General features: G+C 45.0%; 1 protein-coding gene across 4 annotated transcripts in view; it reads left to right on the top strand.

Annotated features, from left to right (window-relative positions):
- The window catches only part of LOC127643681 (dysferlin-like), a 138,547-nt gene that overhangs the window by 73,295 nt on the left and 41,983 nt on the right, over positions 1–23,269 (top strand). For all 4 annotated transcript variants that reach the window (XM_052126504.1, XM_052126512.1, XM_052126498.1 and 1 more), the window contains 3 exons: positions 5,834–5,995; positions 6,991–7,156; positions 7,968–8,041. In XM_052126504.1, the coding sequence (XP_051982464.1) occupies positions 5,834–5,995; positions 6,991–7,156; positions 7,968–8,041 (402 nt within the window). The remainder of the gene's footprint in view (positions 1–5,833; positions 5,996–6,990; positions 7,157–7,967; positions 8,042–23,269) is intronic.

Here is a 23,269-nt window from a genome sequence, read left to right as displayed (position 1 = left end):
ACATATCTAATATACACATAATTACACAGCACAATATACGTACAAATAATAATATACAATACATACAATATAGAATACACAGTATACAATAAAAATTGTAAATATAAAATATACAGCCGTGTCAAAAAGTATTGGCATTGACATACATTTTGTGTTTCACAAAGTTTTCTGCTTTAGTTGTTGTAGTGTTGATTCACATTGTTCCTAGAGTGTTATGCAGAGTGATAAGATGCAGTTTAAATAATTGAAAAAGCTTAATTGGACAAAAAAATTTACTTTATCACAAAAACCCAAATTTCACAGTTTTTTGGCCCTGGCAAAAAATGACCAGCTAACATCATTTCACTAAACATATCAGCATCACCTGGGAAAGTGTGAACAAGTACTAGTCAGGTGAAATCAATCTATCATTCTGATTGGATTATAAGAGCAGACTGATTGCTATAAAAGGAGGGAAGAAGTGCTTCCAATCATCATGTTCTTGTTAGCAATGGTTACCTCTAAAGTAAGATGTGCTGCCATCATCTCTTTGCATCAAAATGGCCCTCTGCAAGGAAATTACTGCAAAGAATATTGCACACTGTCATGAATGAAGAATTCAAAACGTCCTGCAAGAGCAACTTCTCCCAACAATCCAGGAGCAATTTGGTGATGATCCGTGCAATTTCCAGCATGATGGAGCACCATGTCATAAGGCAAGAGTGATAATGATGTGGCTCGGAGATCATTACACTGAAATTTTGGAAGCAACTCCTCGGATCTTAATTCCATTGAGAACCTGTGGTCAATCCACAAAAGGCGAGTAGACAAGTAGAAGCCCACAAATTTGGATTAACTCCGAGCAATAATAAGGCAAGAATGGATCACCATCAGTGAGGATTTGGCCCAGAAGCTGACATCTAGCATGCCAGAGTGAATTGCAGAGGTTATGAATAACAAGGGTCAACACTGTAAATATTGACACTGTAAATATTGATATCTTCTTTTTGCCAATGAAAGCCTTTAAAACTTATGAAATGCTTATCATTGTTTTCCAGTATACCATAGAAACATGTGAAAAAATAATCTACAAATACTGAAGGAGCAAACTTTGCAAAAGACAAAATGTATATCACTGCCAATACTTTTGACCACTTTTGGTCAGTTTGCGCCACAATTTGCAGGGCTTTGCAGTTGAGGGCGGTGCTGTTGCCATACCAGGCAGTAATGCAGCCAGTCAGGATGCTCTCTTCAGTGCTAGTGTAGAACCGTGTGAGGATATGGTGGTTCATTCCAAAATTCCTCAGCCGTCTCAGGAAGAAGAGGCGATGGTGAGCCTTCTTCAAAATGGTCTCAGTGTAGACGGGATATGTGAGTTCCTCTGTGATGTGGACACAGAGGAACTTGAAGCTGCTGACTCTCTCCACTGGTGCTCCATTGATGGTGATGTGGCTGTGTTCTCTGCCTTCTCTCCTGAAGTTCACCACAAGCTCCTTGGTCTTACTGACGTTGAGGGAGAGGTTGTGCTCATTATGCCAGTTTGTCAGAGTGTGTACCTCCTCTCTGTAGGCTGATTCAACATTGTCAGTTATCAGACCTACCACCATTGTATCATCAGCAAACTTAATGATGGCATTGGAGCTGTGTGTTGCCACACAGTCATGTGTGTACAGGGAATACAGGAGTGGGCTAAGAACACAGCCCTGCTGGGCTCCAGTGTTGAGGTTCAGCGATGAGGAGATGTTGCTGCCCATTCTAACCACCTGGAGTATGCTTGACAGCAAGTCCAGGATCCAGCTGCACAGCAAGCTGTTTAAGCCCAGAGCCCGGATTTTTACATCAAGCTTGGAAGGCACTATGGAGTTGAATACTAAACTGTAGTCTACAAACAGCATTCTCACATACGTGTTCCTTTTTTCCAGGTGGGAGAGAGCAGTGTGTGGTGTAGATGCATTGCCATTATCAATGGAGTGGTTGTTGCAGTATGCAAACTGCAGTGAGCAGATGTAATCTCTGATTAGTCTCTCAAAGCATTTGGTGATGATGGCGGTCAGAGCAATTTTGAGTGATTTTGGATTGCTTTGGTACAGGCACAATGGTGGGCATTTTAAAGCATATGGGGTCCACAGACAAGGAGAGGGAAATGTTGAACATGTCAGTAAAAACACCAGCCAGTTGGTTTGCGCACGCTCTGATGACGCAGCCTAGAATGCTGTCTGGACCTGTGGCTTTACGGATATTCACCTGTCAGAAAGATTGGGTTACATCCGATACAGAGACAAAGAGTGAACTAACTCCTGTAGCTTCGGCCACGAGAGCTCTCTCAGTGAGGGCAGTGTTATTTCCCTCGAAACAAGCATAAAAAGTATTTAGCTCATCCGAGAGAGAGGCAGCGCTGTTCACGGCTGAGTTTTTTTCCCTTTGAAGTCTGTGATGATATGAATTCCCTGCCACATACTTCTAGAGTCAGTGTTGAATTGACCTTCAATCTTGTCCCTGTACTGGCTTTTGGCTGCTCTAATAGTTTTGCGGAGGGCATAACTGCTCCTTTCACGTTCCGGGAATTAAAAGGGGTCACAGTAAGTGCCACACGAACATTGCTATTAATCCATGGTTTCTGGTTCAGGTAGATCTGTATAGTTTTGGTCGGTACAACGTCCTCTATGCACTTACTGATGAAACACCTTACGGTTACACGTCAGCCTCAATGTGGACATCAGAGGCGGACCGGTAAATCTCCATGTCAAGTCAAGTGGTTTTTATTGTCGTTCAACCATATACAGTTAGTACAGTACACAGCGAAACGAAACAATGTTCCTCCACGACCATGGTGCTACATAAAACAACATAGGACAAACACAGAACCATATGAGACTACACAGACTAAATAACATTTGTACATAATATTTCTACATAAAGTGCACTTGCAAACGTGTGCAAAAAAGTATGGGACAGTACAATAAATTACTAAGAGAACACAATAGACACAGTAAGAGTCAGTGCAGCACCGACCAGTACACATTTGTAATGAATAGTGCAAAAAATTGACATTTTCTAAAAATGCCAAATGTAAACATAACATAATATGAAATAGTGTTCTATGGACATAGCAGTTATTGAGGTAGAAGCCAGGTAAAGTGACAAAGAATTAAAGTGCAACTCTGGACATGTGCAAAAGTTGGATGGTGTACAGGTGTGTGTACGTCAGTCCAGTCTCTGAGTATTAAGGAGTCTGATGGCTTGGGGATTGGGTTACACAGTCTGGCTGTGAGGGACCGAATGCTTCGGTACCTCTTGCTAGATAGCAGGAGGGAGAAGAGTTTGTGTGAGGGTTGTGTGGGGTCATCCACAATGCTGGTTGCTTTGCGGATGCAGCGTTTTGTGTAAATGTCTTTGATGGAGGGAAGAGATGATCTTCTCAGCTGTCCTCACTATCCTCTGCAGGGCTTTGCGGTCCGAAACGGTGCAAGTCCCAAACCAGGCAGTGATGCAGCTGCTCAGGATGCTCTCAATAGTCCCTCTATAGAATGTAGTGAGGACTGGATGTGGGAGATGTGTTTTCTCAGCCTTCGAAGAAAGTAGAGACGCTGCTGGGCTTTCTTGGTAATAGAGCTGGTGTTGAGGGACCAGGTGAGGTCCTCCGCCAGGTGAACACCAAGGAATTTGGTGCTCTTGACGATCTCCACAGAGAAGCCATCGATGTTCAGCGGAGAGTGGTCACTCTGTGCTGTCCTAAAGTCAACAATGATCTCTTTTGTTTTGTCCACATTCAGAGACAGGTTGTTGGCTCTACACCAGTCTGTTAGCCGCTGCACCTCCTCTCTGTATGCTGACTCGTTGTTCTTGCTGATGAGACCCACCATGGTCGTACGGCGAACTTAATGATGTGGTTCGAGCTGTGCATTGCTGCACAGTCGTGAGTCAGCAGAGTGAACAGCAGTGGACTGAGCACACAGCCCAGGGGGTCCCAGTACTCAGTGTGGTGGTGGTGGAGATGCTGCTTCCGAACCGGACTGACTGAAGTGTCCCAGTCAGGAAGTCCAGGATCCAGTTGCAGATGGAGGTGTCCAGGCCCAGTAGGTTCAGCTTTCCAATCAGGTGCTGAGGAATTATTGTGGTGAATGCTGAGCTGAAGTCTATGAACAGCATTCGAACATATGAGTCCTTTTTATCTAGGTTGGTGAGGGCCAGATGTAGGGTGGTGGCGATGGTGTCGTCTGTTGAACGGTTTGGACGATACGCGAACTGCAGCTGGGTCTCAATGTGCCTCATGACGAGCCTCTCGAAGCACTTCATGATGATGGGTGTGAGTGCAACAGGATGGTAGTCGTTGAGGCAGGACACTGAAGACTTCTTTGGCATGGGGACGATGGTGGTGGCATGGTAGATGGGTTGACTCTGCGTAGAGTTTTCCTCATATCAGCCGTGTTAAGACAGAGCACCTGGTCGTTGGGAGGAGGGGTGGTCTTTCTCACCACCACATCGTTCTGCGCCTCAAACTGAGCATCTGGAAGGGAGGCATCTTTGTCACAGGCAACTGATGTTGTTCTGTAGTTGGTGATGGCCTGGATGCCCTGCCACATGCGCCGCGTGTCACCGCTGTCCTGGATGTGATGCGTGTGCGTACTTTGCCTCTCTGATGGCCCGCGACAGTTTGGCAGTTGCTGTTCTTAGGGCCACCTTGTCACCTGTCTCGGGTCCTCAGCAGCGCACGCACCTCCACAGTCATCCACGGCTTCTGGTTGGAGCGTGTGGTGATGGCCTTGGTGAAAGTGACATCATCAATGCACTTGCTGATGTAGCAGATCACCAAGTTTGTGTAAGGATGATAATGCAGCAGTCCCTCGTCTCTCATTGGAAAGAGATCTGAGGTCTCAGCTCGCAGAGCTTGTTGTCCAGAGACTGAACATTTGCCAGTAGAATACTAGGTAGTGGGGGACGATTTGCACAACTTCTTAGTCTGATAAGAATGCCGGCTCTCCTTCCCTTTTTCTGGCTACATTTCCCCGGCTGGGCAGCCCAGACAAAGGGCTCCGCTGTCATGTTTGTAAACATTGGGTTGACATTGAGGAATTTAAAGTCCGGTTTTCGGTGTGCTATTGCAGAACTACTGTCCAAAATTGTTTGTCTATCGTAGACGATAAGGCAGACAACATCCAAGACAAAAAAACATAAGAATTGTAGACAAAACAAACAAAAAACGGCAATGTTGGGTTGGAGCTTGCAACGCAGCAGCCATACTCGCCGCCGTCTAGAACTCTAATGATGCCAGCTGACTTGATGCACGTCAAACTGAACCGGCTTATAACTGAATTGTTGCTTGTTGTCAACAATCATATTTAAGCAATTTGTAATAAAATGCTAATCATTTATATGACTTTATTTTTTTTAAATTTACTCACAAAAATATAAATCTGATTTTTTGATAAATTAAAAAAATGCGGCAAATATTTTCATCTTTCACATGGTGCACCATAGTAGATTAGGATAAAAGATTTAAGATCTAAAATTACCACCAGGATGTAGTGTGTTTTATCCATTTATTCATAGTCCTCACTTTATTATTAACTGTGGGTTTGTCACCCTGAGGCAGCAATGCACAATAGATGGTTAACTTTCACAATCTTAAAAATCTATGAAATCTTGCACTGTCAATGTTATTCTACCTTTCACGATTACTTAAAGGGATAGTTTACCCAAAAATGACAATGAAATAATAATTTACTCACTCTTATGTTGTTTGAAAATTATATGACTTTCTTTTCTTTTCTTTTCTGTCTTTGACTTTATTGTCTTTCCGTTTATGTTCATTACTCATGATGTGACTTGCTATTATTAACCTTTGACCTCTTAGATCCTGGCATGGGGTTTGCGTAACCTGAAGAGTTTCCAGCTGGCCAGTGTGACATCTCCTAGTCTCCAGGTGGAATGTGGGGGACATGTCGTTCAGTCATGTGTCATTCGAAATACTAAGAAGAACCCTAACTTTGATGTCAATACTCTGTTCATTGATGTGGTAAGCTCCAGATCAATTTTTTTTCAGCAAGTAGTAAAATTACACTTTTCTATTGGCATCTGTATCTATTCGACTTTTTATATATTCATCAAGGATGCATGAAAAAATTAATCCAGTTATTGTAACAATCAAAAGTTCACTGTAAATATTTTAACCTTTGAACTTTGTCTGAACCCTCTTCAGAAATGTGTTATTGTAGATTCTTAATGTAGATAAAATTATCTGTTACAGAATGCTGCTAACCAGTTGTGACAGCGTTATATACATTGTTGTTACGCTGTCCTTCTCATAGGAGATGTTTCAGCAGTAATGACTGGCACAGTAACAATGCTCCCCAGCAATGAGCTTGACTGGGAAAGTTATTTGCTCTGTCATTCGGGGTCAGCCCTGTGCCATACCATGTCATGTTTTCATCAGTTCAGGGTGCTAAATGCTTTCACAGTGAGAGGTTCCAAAGGTTCTTTGGAATTACAATTAAAACAGAGGAATTAACAAGTCATTACATTAAGAGTTAAAACTAACAAGAAATGGGGGCCTGGGTAGCTCAGTGAGTAAAGACGCCGAGTTTGAATCCAGGGCATGCTGAGTGACTCCAGTCAGGTCTCCTAAGCAACGAAATTGGCCCGGTTGCAAGGAGGGTAGAGTCACATGGGGTAACCTCCTCGTGATTGCTATAATGTGGTTCTCGCTCTCGGTGGTGGCATGGTGAGTTGTGCATGGATGCCGCAGTGAATAGCATGAAGCCTTCACACACGTTGTGTCTCTGTGGTAAAATTCTCAACAAGCCATGTGATAGGATGCGCGGATTGACAGTTTCAGACTTGGAGGCAACTGAGATTCATCCTCCGCCACCAGGATTGAGTCACTATGCCACCACGAGGACTTGGAGCGCATTGGGAATTGGGCATTCCAAATTGGTTAGAAAAGAACTAACAAGAAAGGTTTTGTTCTATATATTAATACTTGTACTCTTCACAATCTCCTTTGGACTGTAGCGGCTGCCCAAAGAGGACCTTTACATGCCCCCATTAGTGATTAAGGTTATAGACAACCGACAGTTTGGCAGGAAGCCAGTGGTGGGCCAGTGCACAGTCCGCTCATTGAATGAGTTCCACTGCCAGCCAAAGAGCATTGAGAGAGAACCTAAAGAAGCAGAATTTGGTAAGACGTCTTGGCCTGCATGCGGATGGTAGGGATTTAAGAGATGAAATAAGCATGGCAAGTTGTAATTAAAGTATGACATGGCAAAATCATAAGAAATCAAATGAGTTGGCTCATGCCCAAACCTTAACCTAACCAAACCATGATTTGAATAGGAAAATGACTTGTGTTTCATGGAAGAGAAACATCTGGGTTTGAATGAGTTTTCTTATGATTTTCCAAAACCTAAACCTAACCATAAAGCCTATCCCCTTTCCCAAACAGTAAACCTACCCATAGGAAGATACCTTGTTGTGTATCATGGAAAGAAAGAAAACACTGGGGTTTGGAATGGGATGAGGAATACGTATTACAAGTTCTTGACATACTTCATTTATGTGTATTAATATATATGGAATGAGTAGCCACATTTGTTCACAAACGCATCCTATATTAAAATAAAGTTTGGATAGAAGGCTAGCTAAAACATTATGCCTGTATTGTATCAAGTTGAAATTCAATATCTTATGATTTCGCCATCTTGCAAATTATTTTGTTGTCATGAGTGTTTTGAAAATAAGGGAATGATGAAGTAATGCAGCTTGAACCATATTGTTCCCAACTGAATATTATGTATGAATGAAAAACTGTATGAAGAAAGCGAACATAACAAATATATTAAAGCCTTGACTTCTGATGAGTCTTTTCTTACTTTTTATTACGAGCTATTTTAGAGATTCTTTGACTTGGATAATGAACCACACTTTTAGCTTTCTTTTTTAAGGTACCTCAGATTCATGAAAATTGCTAATAGCATATTATTTGTCAACAGAGGCAATTGCTCACATCCCTAGTGATGAAGTTCTGATTGATATCGATGACAAGGAGCTTCTCATTCCTGGACAAGTAAGCTCTTAGAACTTCTAAGACACTCTTCTGTAGACCTATTGCTGATACAGTATGTATTTTTGTATTCTGATTTTTTCAAATGTAAGACATAAGATAAGCCAAAGTGAGATTTTGGACTGCCTTGTAATGTTGCTATGGTACCATGTTAGTCAACTCAAGGCACAATATGGGGTGGGAGTGTGATGGAATCATGAATTCTGTACCACGATGGAAAACTATTTGGCAGTTGTATCTATGATGAATGCTTACACCATCTTGAGACAATGACACATTTCACTCTCTGAGAAAGAGCCCAGAGCCCTTTAATGACGCCTCCTTGAGCTGTCATCAATTCCCTCTCATAACTACGACCTAAAAATACACCCACAAAATAAACAAAAACAACATTACAAAAATGATCAAGAAGGATTAAGAGTATTGGAAAATTGTTTCCATGCCTCAGCTTTAACCTTTCAGCCTTTATGTGTTCAACGAGAGCAGAATATCAAATTTGGGGCCTCATGGCTCACTTGGTTTCCTTGGCAATGTATTGTATTCACAAAGTTTAATTCAGCTTTTGACCTTCCAGCATGGCTGGCAGGGCTTCCCTGTGGAAGAGAGACATTCTGTCATTTGCTGAGTGGTAAGGGGAATACTTCACGCTTGGCCTTTTGAGCTCAGTTTTTAAAGCCCACACCCAGCTCTAGTTAAAGGCTATTAATGGGGCTCTTTTCTTCTGCATTTGCTATGTTTTCCATTTATCTAATCCGAGGACTTAAAGAGAAGATTAAATTTGTTCTTTTTATAAAGTTGTTCAATTTCAATCATCTTGAATTCATCTATTAGTAGCCGAATGATGAACCTGAAATGTCACATAACACATGTGGATTATACAGTCCCAACAAATAAATAAGACAGAAGCCACTCTGCCTAATTTCATTCCAGATTCTCAAGACAATTCAATCGCCATCGTTGGACAAACCACATTCAGTTGAATTCTCAGGAATTTACCACCAAAGTACATGGTAGCTTTTCTCAGTTTAAAAAAATAAAACAATCATTTTCTGAAAATGATTGTAATAACCATGTATTGACTGATTTCTTTTAAGGCTGGGCAATATGATGGCATTAATTGTGTGACGATAGAAATTTCCCAACAGGTATAGATTTTGCTAGAGCATTTATGCTACAATGGATGTCAATACACAGCTATTAGTGTAATCTCTAGATGAGTCTAGATGAGGGAGAACTTGTTACTTAGGGGTGTAATGCAAAGTGTAGTTTAGCTGAAACTTGCTGCATACAGTATTTATATTGTGTAGTGAGTATTGGTGTGCATTTATTGTCTTTTCTACAACAGCAATTGTAAGTGGCCCATACAATCAGATATTATAATAAGAACTGTATATTTTTACATTTTAGTTTTACTGTTTTGAGTCTTTTATCATTAACTTCAAATAATGTATATCCAGTGTCTTAGATAATGTAATTCACTGGATTATCCAAACATTGCCATTAACACATAGTTAGTATTAAAATAATAAATATTTCTGTAGTGTAATTTCAAATTAGTTATATTATGGTCTAACATTGTGGTCCACAACAGTCTCAGACACACATGCTACTGCAGAGGCCATAAAATACTCTTTACTTATAATGCCTTGTGTTCTGTATTTTGATTGTGTACAAAGCACTACAGAAAGCTGGTCTGAACTCCCTTGTGCATTAAATGAAACTTGAGCACCATCATTTCCCCAAAGACTCCAGTTTGGCTTGGCCCAGAACCCAAAACTATTCCCTTGTGTTCTCTTAAAAAACACATATTGGTAAAGAGGATCAGGTCTGTCACTGGGAGCAGATTGTTGGCGAGGCCAAACACAACATCATAGGGGAAGTAACACCCATCTGGAGCCTTTGTGGATTTGCTACTTTCTTTAGCGGGTTAAATGATATACTCTAGAAACAGGGCGCTAAAAGCAAGTACCCATGTAGAGCAGCTTTGAAAAGGTTTATGAGGTTGAACTTGCGTGAAATCTACTGAAAAGGTTAGATTTTGATCCTACATCTTGGTGGCTTAGCCCAAAGGCCTTTAGACAGGGATAGAGTCAGGATTGTGATGCGTAAAGTGGCAAACAGCCCCTCTAATGTGTGCGCTTCAAAATGCTCTGTAATACAACTCCCCTAGTTGGAGGACAACAGCAAACAAATGGGCCTGGTCCTAATTAGCTGTTCTACTGAGTAGCTGCGTGGAGTCCTCTCTCTTGTTGTATTTATTATGCCCTGGCACTATACAGCAGAAGGCGCTGCAAGGGTTCAGTCCTCTCTCTGATGTGGTGAGTCCTCATCTTGGGCAACTGCATCCCCCCACTCCTAGCCGCTCACCACCGGCGCCACAATAACTGCCACCCCCCTACCCCCACACCACCCCTGCTAGGGGTCGGCTTTGGGGGAATCAGAGCACTCGATTACAGGCCTTAGTGACCAGGTCCCTTGTTTATGAGCCACCAATCTGATGCCTTGTCAAAGACTCGAGAGCACAGTTTACATGACACTCATATAAGACCATAACAATCCTCTTTTCTTGAGAGGATAGATTGTGCTTGTGTCCCTGCTGAAGACAGTGTAAATGGTGCACCATGTCATGCACTTATTTGAATAGCTGGTTTTTCCAGATGGCCATACGTTTAACACGGCACCCAACATTTTTAGTATATTTATATTGTGGTGTAATAAAGTAAGCTTGATTCACATAATTTCACTGGGATGTGGTTACAGCATGGGAAGACACAGCTCTGGCAGAGGCAAAACTGCTATTTGTAACACCAACCTACCATATTACTGTAATCACCCACACCATGTGCATCAGAATCCAAAGGAATGACAGAATTTCAGCAAGATTGTTCCAGTAAAAGTAATTAGCTATGAGACATTTTCATTATGGGGATGATATCTCCCAGGCTCATCAGGGTGTACATCTCTGCCTAAAATGCGATTTTACCCAAAGCAGTTGTTTATTTGCTGCATTTAATCATTGTCCACCTAAAATATACAGTACCACTGAGATACTTTTGCATTTGTACAGTTACATGTTTCTTATATACATACATATTTTGTGGGTTGCACAAATCTACAGTTACTTATTGTGTGTTTCTGTATTCAGTTTTATTAGTAACACTTTACAAGGTCCCATTCATTAACAAAGTGAATGCATTAGGAATCATGAACTAACAATGAATACTGATTTGTACACAATTAGTAAACTTGGTTAATGTTAATTTATCAAAATACTCTTTATATTGCATTAACGTCTAGGTTACGTATGTAACCTCCGTTCCCCGATGGAGGGAACGAGACGTTGTGTCAGAGAAGCGACACTAGGGGTCTCTCTTGTGCGCCAATATTCACCTCTGAACTATGAAAAAAGGCCAATGAGAGTTGGCAACCAGTATTTGCATGTCCCGCCCCCGGACATACGGGTATTTAAGTGGCGCAAATACGGGAGTTCATTCAGGATTTTTCTGAGGAGCCGGAAATGGTCCGGCCACAACAGTGGCTCGGCTCAGCGACGTGGCAGGGGAGACACAACGTCTCGTTCCCTCCATCGGGGAACGGAGGTTACATACGTAACCTAGACGTTCCCCTTCTGTCGCACTCTCCACGATGTGTCAGAGAAGCGACACTAGGGGTCCACTTATAAAAGTGCCATGCGCTGAGCCGTGTTCTTGAACTGCTGATACAGGAGCGAGCAGGTATTCTTACGTGCAGGACGACCAACTGTATCAGGCTGCACGTACCCTTCCCCAATGCCCCATTTAAGCCATCAGGATTCCTTATCGTTACCCTGGAGGGGGGAACAAGGTGCTGGCCGCCAACCTGGGAGCAGGCCAAGCCTGGCCGGGCCTCTTTTCTCTCTATGTTTCTCGCATAGAGCAACTAAGGCCGGGGCCCTTACACGCATTGAGGGAAGGGGGTCTTAGCCCTTATTCAGGGCAGAGAAGACCCTGCGGAGGCCACGCCTACCCGAGAGGGGAGGCAAGTTTAAGTGGCAAAACCATCAGAGGCCTGCTTAGGGCCTATGTGGAAAAGTCAGTGCGGTGGTGGATCCAGCCTCATAGAGGGGGGAACATACAGCACGGCAACCGAGGCAGCCATGACTGCCTAAGGGAAACACGGGAGTCAGCTCGCCAGAGGGGACAGAACTGTGGTGTTACACACAGGGGGAGTCCGAAGGAGGCCTTACATGTGGAGCACCTATACCAGTACAGGGTAGCTTGCGGTACCCGCAGTGGCTTGGGTCAGCGAGTTCCTCCGCTGAACTGCGACCCACGAGGGCTAGGGAGGAATCAACCAGTGTCCCAAACCTGAGATCTCCTGGGAATGAAGGATCACGGTCTTAGGATCACGAAAGTATCTGCCGGACCGAACTCCAGGCAAGCGTCGCTAACAGAGAACGCATGCAGGTCCCCGACCCTCTTGATGGAAGCGAGCGCGATCAGCAGGGCAGTCTTGAGAGAGAGGGCCCTGAGTCCAGCTGAGTCAAGCGGCTCGAAAGGGGGTCTCTGGAGTCCCGTAAGGATGACTGAGAGATCCCAGGAGGGGAACAGGTTAGGCCGGGAGGGAGTTATCCTCCGGGAACCTTTTAGGAACTTGACGATTAAGTCGTGCTTACCAAGAGACTTGCCGTCTACCGTGTCGTGGTGGGCCGCGATAGCGGCAACATACACCTTGAGGGTGGAGGGGGACAGCCTCCTCTCCAGCCTCTCATGAAGAAACACGAGCACTGACCTAACTGCACACTTCTGCGGGTCTTCGGCTCGGGAAGAACACCAGTCCGTGAACAGACGCCACTTTAGAGCGTAGAGATGCCTGGTAGAGGGGGCTCTGGCTTGATTGATTGTATCTATGACGGTCAGTGGTAGGCCGGCTAGATCTTCCGCATCCCATCCAAGGGCCAGACGTGGGGGTTCCAGAGGTCTGGGTGCGGGTGCCAGAGCGTGCCCAGTCCCTGAGAAAGAAGGTCCTTCCTCAGGGGAATTCGCCAGGGAGGGGCTGTCGTGAGGAGCGTGAGGTCCGAAAACCAAGTCCGGGTGGGCCAGTAAGGGGCTACCAGAATGGCTTGCTCCTCGTCCTCCCTGACCTTGCATAGCACCTGTGCAAGAAGGCTCACTGGGGGAAATGCGTACTTGCGCAGCCCCGCCGTCCAGTTGTGTGCCAACGCGTCTGCCCCGAGGGGAGCCTCTGTCCGGGCATACCAGAGAGGGCAGTGGGAGGTTTCTTGGGAGGCAAACAGGTCTACCTGAGCCTTGCTGAACCGGTCCCAAATCAGCTGGACCGACTGGGGGTGGAGCCTCCACTCTCCGCCAGGCAAGCTTTGTCTTGACAGCGCGTCCGCTATCACATTGAGGTTGCCGGGGATGTGAGTGGCGCGCAGTGACTCCAGTCGCTGCTGACTCCAAAGGAGGAGACGACGGGCGAGCTGTGACATGTGGAGGGAGCGTACTCCGCCTTGGCGGTTTATGTAGGCTACGACCATGGTGCTGTCTGTCCTGACTAGGATGTGTTTGTTCCGAATTAATGGAAGAAACTTCTGCAGGGCCAGAAAAACAGCCAGCAGCTCTGGGCAGTTGATGTGCCAGTGCAGCGGGCCTCGGTTCCACCGGCCTGTGGCTGCGCGCCCGTTGCACACGGCGCCCCAACCCAGTTTGGAGGCGTCGGTTGTGACCAGAACGCGTCGGGACACCTGCTGCAAGGGTACTCCTGCCCTTAGAAAGCAGAGGTCTGTCCAGGGTTTGAAGGTTTGGCGGCAGGCAGAGGTAACTTTTACGTTGAGCGTGCCGCGGCGCCATGCTCATCTCAGGACTCGAGTCCGGAGCCAGTGCTGAAGTGGTCTCATATGCATCAACCCCAGCGGCGCGGCCACCGCGGAGGATGCCATATGCCCCAAGAGCTGTTGGAAACGTTTTAGCGGGACCACGGTGCCTGGCTTGAAGGAAGCGAGGCATTTCAGCACTGACTGAGCACGCTCGTTGGAGAGACGTGCTGTCATTGGGACTGAGTCTAACTCCAGACAGAGAAAAGAGATGCTCTGGACTGGGGAGAGCTTGCTCTTTTCCCAGTTGACCTGAAGCCCCAAACGGCTGAGGTGGCTGAGCACCTGGTCTCTGTGTGCGCATAGTAACTCTCGGGAGTGGGCCAGTATGAGCCAGTCGTCAAGGTAATTGAGTATGCGTATGCCGGCTTCTCGGAGCGGGGCAAGAGCTGCCTCTGCGACTTTCGTGAAGACGCGAGGGGACAGAGACATGCCGAAGGGGAGGACTTTGTACTGATACGCCTGGCCGTCGAACACGAACCTTAGGAAGGGTCGATGTCGAGGGCGAATTGAGACGTGGAAGTACGCGTCCTTCAGGTCTACCGCTGCGAACCAATCTAGATGCCGGACGCCAGATAGAATTTGTTTCTGGGTGAGCATTTTGAACGGGAGTTTGGACAAGGTCCGATTGAAAACTCGCAGGTCCAAGATCGGTCGTAAGCCGCCGCCTTTCTTGGGTACAACGAAGTAAGGGTTGTAGAAACCCTTCTTCATTTCGGTTGGAGGGACAGGCTCTATCGCGTCCTTTAATAGAAGGGAGGCGATTTCTTTGTGCAGGGAATGGGCATGTTGGCCGTGTACTGCGGAAAAATGTACGCCCATGAAGGGGGGCGGAGACCTGGCAAACTGAATTGCGTAACCGAGTCGAATGGTCCGGTGCAGCCAGCGTGACGGGTTGGGCAGTGAAAGCCACGCCACACCGCGTCCATGGAGCCGGGACTGTTGAGGCCTGAAAGCAGAGTGCCGTGAGAACGGCATTTGCGGGCCAGGTGACCCCAGAGACAACAAGGAAATAGCTCTATAGAGTGTAAAGAATTTAACAAAAAATTCTCCTCCCGGCCCTCCACCGGGGAATGGAGTGGTCTTACCAGCTCCGGAGCTAACGTCTCGGTCTCTGGGTCTGTCATCTCAGGAGCGCCTGGGAGCCTTCTGTGTCCTCACGGAGGTCCATGAGACGATGGGCGTCCAACTTCTGCGGGGAGCGGCGGGGGGTTTCGAGGGGGTTCACCCGGTGAACCGGAGCCCGTCACTGTCCCCAGATTGTTTTCATCGCCCGCGGCGCCTGCCTCAATCCCGTAGGTAGGAGGCGAGGCGTGGGGGGCGGCTGAAGCGTTTTTTTCTCACTACAAGAAAAAGCCTACGACCGCAATGCTGTCATGGCTATGTTCTCGTACTGAAAACATAGACCATTCATAAAAACGCTGCCTGCGTGTGATCGCAACCCAGAAATGCAAGGCAGTTTTTATGGCCGTCAGAGGTGGGGAGAATCAACGCATCCAGAAACTACACAGAGGCGGAAAATCATCTTTAAAAAGACGCGTCCTGAGAAGGACGTTCAACGCCGCTGTGTTTTGCTCTTTTAGAGCGAAATTCACTCTTTTAGAATAACTCTTTCGAGTTGTCTGCGCTGTCGAAGCGCCCAGGGGCAAGAATGCACAGCCATGCATGAATGAAAAAGCCGCTGTTGTGCGCCGTCAGATCCAACAGCATGCAGAGCGTCAGAGGATTAAACAGGAACTTGGTGTGTAACTGCATGCACGACCATCGGCTCCGAAGAAATTTTCTGAATGAACTCCCGTATTTGCGCCGCTTAAATACCCGTATGTCCGGGGGCGTGACATGCAAATACTGGTTGCCAACTCTCATTGGCCTTTTTTCATAGTCCAGAGGTGAATATCGGTGCTCAAGAGAGACCCCCAGTGTCGCTTCTCTGACACAACGTGGAGAGAGCGTCAGAAAGGGAACTAATGATATACAACAGTTAGTTCCGGTTCTCAAATCTGATTGGATGAGAGACATTCCATGAGCACTGATGGTCAGACGCTTCACCGTTGTGTTTGTGCCATTCTAAACTAAGGTGTAAGAGCAGTTCATATCTGTTAGGAGTTACTGTCTTTATTTTTTAAATTACATATGATAGCCAGCAGGTGGTGGCAAAAGATAATTTTTGTGTGTAATATGAGGCAGTTGGTGACTTAAAGTGAATCCGTTAGTCATTGTTTACATAGAACAGCGCTCCATGATCGCTCGTATTACCACTACATTACTTAAGCTAGGACATGGTTTTAAACGGCTTTAAATTAACAATTTCAGGATTAAGGCTCATCGCAGCTGAGAGACACAACGGACTGTTTGATTACAGAATTCGAGGCGCTTACCGAGTTTCCACATTGGATACACACTGTTTAAAATTGCGTAGGACATCGCTGTTTCTATACTGAATGACTCTTGCACGGCTACCACGAAATAGGGAGAAATACCCCTGCTTGGATGCTATATTTCCACTGAGAAATCTGACCTTCAGAATGCTGACAGCATCTCTGCTTGGGAGATGCAACAGTTGATCACACACACTCCGTCTCTCCCTCTCTCTCTCTCTCTCTCTCTATCACACACAAAGACAAAGACACATAGACATGCACACACCCATCAATCCATACTTGTTTATCTAATAACTTGTTAGAAACAGCACAAGCCGTGATACTATTTCTGAAGTGAACTTTTTGAATTACTAACAGAAGCTTGGACGCATCATTTGTTTTGAACCAGCTACAGAAGATTCTGATCTGTAGTGTAATAAGGTAGTTCCATGCACAAATGCATTTTATGACCTTTTTATGACATTTTATGATTTAATGGTTTTTCCTAAAGAGTAATGGCAAGAGTGCTATATGGCCCAACATCAGCACTGCTGTAATTACTTATGGCACTCAGCCTGCAGCCTCGTGCCTGTGGCCGAATCACAGCAGTGCTGATGTAGGGCCATATAGCACTCTTGCTCGTGTGATATTACTTAATTAACATACACAAATTTCGAAGTAGAACAATTTATTATTTGTAGAAATTAACATTAACCAATATTGATAAAAGCTGTGAAATTTGTTCATTTAAGTTTCATATTAACTATTGTGTTAGCTAATGTTAATGAATACAACCTTATTGTAAAATGTTACCACTGTATCTTAGATTTAATAAAAATTATATTGTTGTTATTTTCAGTATTTTTGTCAGGGTAGAGACCAGGAGATCGGAGGTAAGTGATTCAAATATAGTTTTATTCAAGTATAGAAGGTGAAAGGTAAGTATCAGGTGACTTTTCAGGTGCTGGTTTAGTGAAGATAGTTCAGTTGCACGGAGAACAACTGGAAATCCAAATGACTTGGATCGTAGAACATTCACTCTGTATCAGTTCGTTAACTCCTTCTCTTTCTAGGAGCAATCGGGCCGGTTTGATCAGATCTCAGACAAGGGTTCAGGAATCGGATAAGTGATCTGGAGATGGCAGAACAACAGTGCATAGGGTTAGTATGAATCAGGTAAGAAAACGGAATACTCAGGTTTTCAGGATCGACGGAGATATCAGGACTCAGGGAGAAATGGTCTGTTCCTGTTGGAGGCTTGACAAAAACTGGATACAAGGTGAGTGTTTTTATGAGTTGGCTGATGAGGTGATAAGTGATGACCAGGTGTTTGTGATTTAGAATTCTGGGGAGAGTGATCTTTGAGTGGTGGACTGCAATGAACTTGACTGATCTCTGACATTACCCCCTCCAGAGTCCACGCCAGCGGACCTAGTACCTTGACGTCGTGGGGGTCTACCTCGGGTCATGGAGCAGGCCTTTCAGGATGAAGTTCGGTGGAATTCTGTGAGTAACATGGGGTCGAGGATGTCCCTTCGAGGTACCCAACACCTCTCTTCTGGGCCATAGTCTTCCCAGTCTACCAGATATTCGAGTAGACCCCTACGACGTTGGGAGTCCAGGATTTCTCTAACAGTATAGATGGGGTCGGCTTCAATGGGAGGTACTGGGGGGTTGTCATCGTGCACTAGGTCTGTGGAGGGAACAGGAACAAGTGGATGATGGGGTTTCAAGAGTGAGACGTGGAATGAGGGGTGGATGCGATATTGGGCTGGTAAATGGAGCTGGTAGGTGACTGGGTTAAGTTGTCTTACAACGGGAATGGACCAATGTATCTCGGACTTAGTTTACGACAAGGGAGTCTTAGACGGATGTCTCTGGTCGAAAGCCAGACCAGTTGCCCAGGCTGATATTCGGAGTGTTACTGCGGTGAATGTCTGCGAAGTGTTGTTGACGGTTCAAGGCTTGTTGGAGATGATGATGAGTTTGGTTCCATACCCTCTCACTGTTTTGGAACCAAGTGTTAACTGCTGGGGACTTCAGATGACTCACCGGACCATGGAAACAATGGTGGTTGATAACCCAGTACACATTGAAATGGTGTGAGATTCGTGGAGGTTTGTCGAAGGGAGTTTTGAGCATATTCTGCCCATACGAGATATCGGCTCCAGAGATGTTGATTCGAATGGCAGAAAGTACGAAGGAAACGACTGACATCTTGTATTTTTCGCTCCGCTTGACCATTTGCTTGTGGGTGGTACCCTGATGTTAAACTCACTGTAACATTCATTAGTGCAAAGAAGGCTTGCCACACCTTGGAGATAAATTGTGGCCCTCTGTCTGACACAATATCCTCCGGGATGCCAAAATTCTGGAAGACGTGTTCCATCAATAGCTCTGCAGTCTCGAAGGCTGTGGGTAAGTTCTTGAGGGGAATTAATTTGCAGGCTTTGGAAAAACGATCAATAGTTACCAGGATACATGTATTCTCGTCTGAGGGAGGAAGGTCAGTGACGAAGTCGACTCCAATGTGCGACCAAGGTCGATTATGGGACTGGCAGAGGCATGAGTTTTCCAGTGGGTAAGTGACGAGGGTTCTTGTTCATGGCACAGAGAATGCATCCTTGGATGAAAGTCTTGATATCCTGTAACATGTTGGACCACCAGTATCGAAGTTTGAAGAGTGGAATAGGTCTTATTAACTCCAGGATGACCTGTGCCGACAGACGAGTGTGCGGAGGAGATTAGAGAGGTACGAAATTCTTCGGGTACGTATATCTTTCCGATAGGACATTCTGGAGGACTGGGTTGGTGTTGAGACATTTCAAGCAGTTGTTCATTTAGGTCCCACTGAACGGGATTGACAAACATTTTTTCGGGGAGTATACTCTCAGGTTCTTCGTGGGAAATTTCGGGGGCATGGAGACGGGACAAGGCGTCTGCTCGGACGTTCTTCGAGCCCGGATGATAGGAGATCTGGAAATGGAAGCGAGTAAAGAAGAGTGCCCATCTGGCCTGGCGTGGGTTAAGTCTCCTTGCCTCTTTCAAGTACTGCAGATTTTTGTGGTCTGTGAGAACTAGGAATGGATGTTTGGCTCCTTCTAGCCAGTGTCTCCACTCTTCTAGCGCAAGTTTAACGGCCAGGAGTTCTCGATTACCAATATCATAGTTCACTTCTGCAGGAGATAGCTTGTGGGAGAAGAATGCACAGGGCATGGGTTTAGGTGAGGAAGCAGAGTCTTGTGACAACACCGCTCCTACTCCTGTTGTAGAAGCATCTACTTCCACAATGAACATCTTTTCAGGGTTCGGGTGTTGGAGTAAGGGGGCTGTGGTGAATGCGGTTTTGAGAGATTGAAAGGCATGTTCAGCCTCAGTGGTCCAGAGCAGTGTTTTCGGTTTTCCTTTGAGTAGAGAGGTCAGAGGAGCTGTAAGCAGGCTGTATTGATAAATAAATCTTCGATAGAAATTCGCAAATCCAAGAAATCGCTGTAACTCTTTGACAGACTGTGGAGTGGTCCAGGAAGTAATGGCTTTGGTTTTACGATCATCAATCTCTACTCCTCTTTCACTGAGGTGGTAACCGAGAAATTCGACTGAGGTTTGATGGAAGGAGCACTTCTCTGCTTTCAGGAACAGGGAGAATTCACGTAGCCGTTGGAGTACCTGAGAGACATGTTGCTGATGCTCCACCAAGTTTCTGGAGTAGATTAGGATGTCGTCTATGTAGATAATGACAAATTGATTCAGGTAGTCTCGGAAAACTTCATCCATGAAACTTTGGAAAACTGAAGGTGCGTTGACCAGACCATACGGCATGACGAGATATTCGTAGTGTCCTGCTGGAGTGATGAATGCAGTCTTCCACTCGTCGCCCTTTCGGATTCGAATGAGATTGTATGCACTTCTCAAATCCAGCTTGGTGAATATCTTGGCTTCTTCAATATACTGTTTCATGGCTTCTTGCTCAGGAATAGCCAGAGAGTAGATTCGCCCCTTGGGGATGGATTCTCCGGGAATCAGATCGATGGCACAATCCCATGCTCGATGGGGTGGTAACTTGGCAGCCTTGACGGGGTTGAATACATCTGAATATTGAGAGTAGCATGAAGGAATGGATACCGACAAGTTGTCTATGGGGCTTTCAATGGAGGTTGAATTCATCTGGATGGTGTCGGGCAAGTTGGCGATGGGCAATACGGGGTGTTCAAAACTCATGGACGAGCACAGGCAACCCCATTTCAAAATCTTACCCGATTTCCAGTCAATGTTAGGTTGATGTCGTATAAGCCATGGACGGCCAAGTATAATATCAGTCTGGCTATTCTCAAGTACAAAAGGTTCAAACAGTTCATGGTGGGTGTCTTCAATACAGAGTAGAATAGGTTTAATTCGAGACGTGACATACCCCTGATTAATGGTTTCACCCGTCACTGCATGGATGGCGTATGGCTTGGAGGTGGCGGATTGTTGAAGTTGGAGTTTCTGACAGAGCTGCCCGGAGATGAAGTCTCCTGCTGACCCGGAATCCACAATGGCTGTAGCAGAGACATGGAAACGTGTAGATTTCAGAATCACAGATATCGTTAACGGAGCTGATACAGAGGCGGACGTGCAGACAGAACTCACAAGCATTCTAGGAGGTCGTGTAGGGCATGAACGAAGATAATGTCCTCCCATTCCACAATATAGACACAGTTTTAACTCTCGACGGCGAGAATGTTCAGCTTGGGACAGTCGATAGTTATCCACCTGCATCTTCTCGACAGTGACTTCGAGGGTCGTTTATCGGGTACTGAGGTGGTGAAAAGGTGGGTTGCTGGGCTTCAGCGATAGCAGCCTTGAGATCTTTGGTGCACACAGAGAGCTTGCTGTATGAATTTCTCGACCCCAGGCTATCATCATAAATCGCAAGTTGAAGGCGGAGTGCAGGATTCAAACCACGTCGGTAGATGGAAATGAGCTTTTCGCTCCACCCACTGGCGGCGGCTAGAGTGCGGAATTCCAGTGAATATTCAGGAACTGACTTCTTGCCTTGGTAATTGCAATAGCTTGTCACTGATGGATGAATCATCTACTGGACGCTCGAAAACTTCTTTGAAATGGTTTATAAATTCTTGTACAGAGGAAGTAACGGTAGATTCCTGCAGCCACACAGTTTCAGCCCATCTTAATGCAGCTCCTGATAACTGTTGAATAATAAAAGCAACCCTTGACTTTTCAGTGGGGTATAACTGGATTTGTTGTTCTAGATCGAGCGAACACTGTAACAGGAAACCGTTGCAATCCTCCGCCTGGCCGGAGAATGGCGCTGGACGGGAAGTTGGATTGGTGAAGCAAACCAGAGAAGGAGCGGGGTTTACGGAAGTGCTGGAAGCTGGCTGACTGGGATTAACAGCGGCGGCTGTCGGTTGTGCAGGGTTATCAATATTACAAACAGATTCCATCGCGCTGTTCTTCTTCCCCTTTTTTCGGCCAAGCCTTCTGTCAGGGTAGAGACCAGGAGATCGGAGGTAAGTGATTCAAATATAGTTTTATTCAAGTATAGAAGGTGAAAGGTAAGTATCAGGTGACTTTTCAGGTGCTGGTTTAGTGAAGATAGTTTGTTGCACGGAGAACAACTGGAAATCCAAATGACTTGGATCGTAGAACATTCACTCTGTATCAGTTCGTTAACTCCTTCTCTTTTCTAGGAGCAATCGGGCCGGTTTGATCAGATCTCAGACAAGGGTTCAGGAATCGGATAAGTGATCTGGAGATGGCAGAACAACAGTGCATAGGGTTAGTATGAATCAGGCAAGAAAACGGAATACTCAGGTTTTCAGGATCGACGGAGATATCAGGACTCAGGGAGAAATGGTCTGTTCCTGTTGGAGGCTTGACAAAGACTGGATACAAGGTGAGTGTTTTTATGAGTTGGCTGATGAGGTGATAAGTGATGACCAGGTGTTTGTGATTTAGAATTCTGGGGAGAGTGATCTTTGAGTGGTGGACTGCAATGAACTTGACTGATCTCTGACAATTTTCTTATTTTGCTTTATTCTTTTTGCTTATACAGTATATCATTAACACAAATTAATCTTACATCGTGACCCCAAACCTTAAAACACTGTACAAAATTATGGCTTTTATTCTCCATGTAACAACAAAGCTGTTGTTAAGTTTAGCATAATATATTATGCTATTGAGGATAATGAGATTTGCGCTTACATTATATAGAAAATTAAAATGTATTGCCCTAAGAAAAACATTAAATAAATATATAACTTGTTGATTTTACTATATATATATATAAATGTTTTCTTTAAAGTTAAAAATGCAATAAGCTATTACTTTATCATTGCTCCTTGGAGAGCTCTTTCTCTCTCTCACTCTCTAACCAGAATGTAATTATTTGTTTCCATTGTTTAATCTACTAGATGAATATTCATCATTGTTCTTTTATGGCTGGCGTGTTACTTTCGTGGCAACCAGTTCCCAAAGAAATGAATGGTTTGATTTAGCACCAGGAGGCTCAACATTGTGGAATCCGTATGTGTGTAGTGTCTGCAGCTAATTAGCTTTACCACTCACGTTGCAGCATAAAGTCGTCCTACTGTCCTTTCCTTCTCTTCATCTGGTAGAAAACCAACTTTTGAGTCCTGTCCAGGAAAAACAACAATCTTGGGGTGACATTCTTCATCAGGGAATCACATTTCACAGTATCAACCTTGGTAATGATTTATCGATCAGCTAGAAACACAGTGCTGTCTTAGTTCGCAAACCGCAGGTTTTGTGAGGATGCCATCTGTACCTCATTGAAGCTCTCTGTTGTATCATAGTCTAGGAGTTTCAGACCTGGCGATCCAATCCACTGTCTGCTCAATAAAATATGTTGTCAACTTCATACATATATCCAGCTGATCTGTTGCTCTGTTTTCATGTAATTCTTCATTATGATATAAAAAAAGCTCATCATCAAATTAGCCAGGGTTACACTGTTGAGTAGTAGAGTTTGTATAATATATATATATATAT

This window comes from Xyrauchen texanus, chromosome 1, assembly GCF_025860055.1.
Source record: "Xyrauchen texanus isolate HMW12.3.18 chromosome 1, RBS_HiC_50CHRs, whole genome shotgun sequence".
NCBI lineage: Eukaryota > Metazoa > Chordata > Actinopteri > Cypriniformes > Catostomidae > Xyrauchen > Xyrauchen texanus.
The sequence above is the reverse complement of the archived record's forward strand: the minus strand, read 5'-3'. Positions and strand labels throughout refer to the sequence as shown.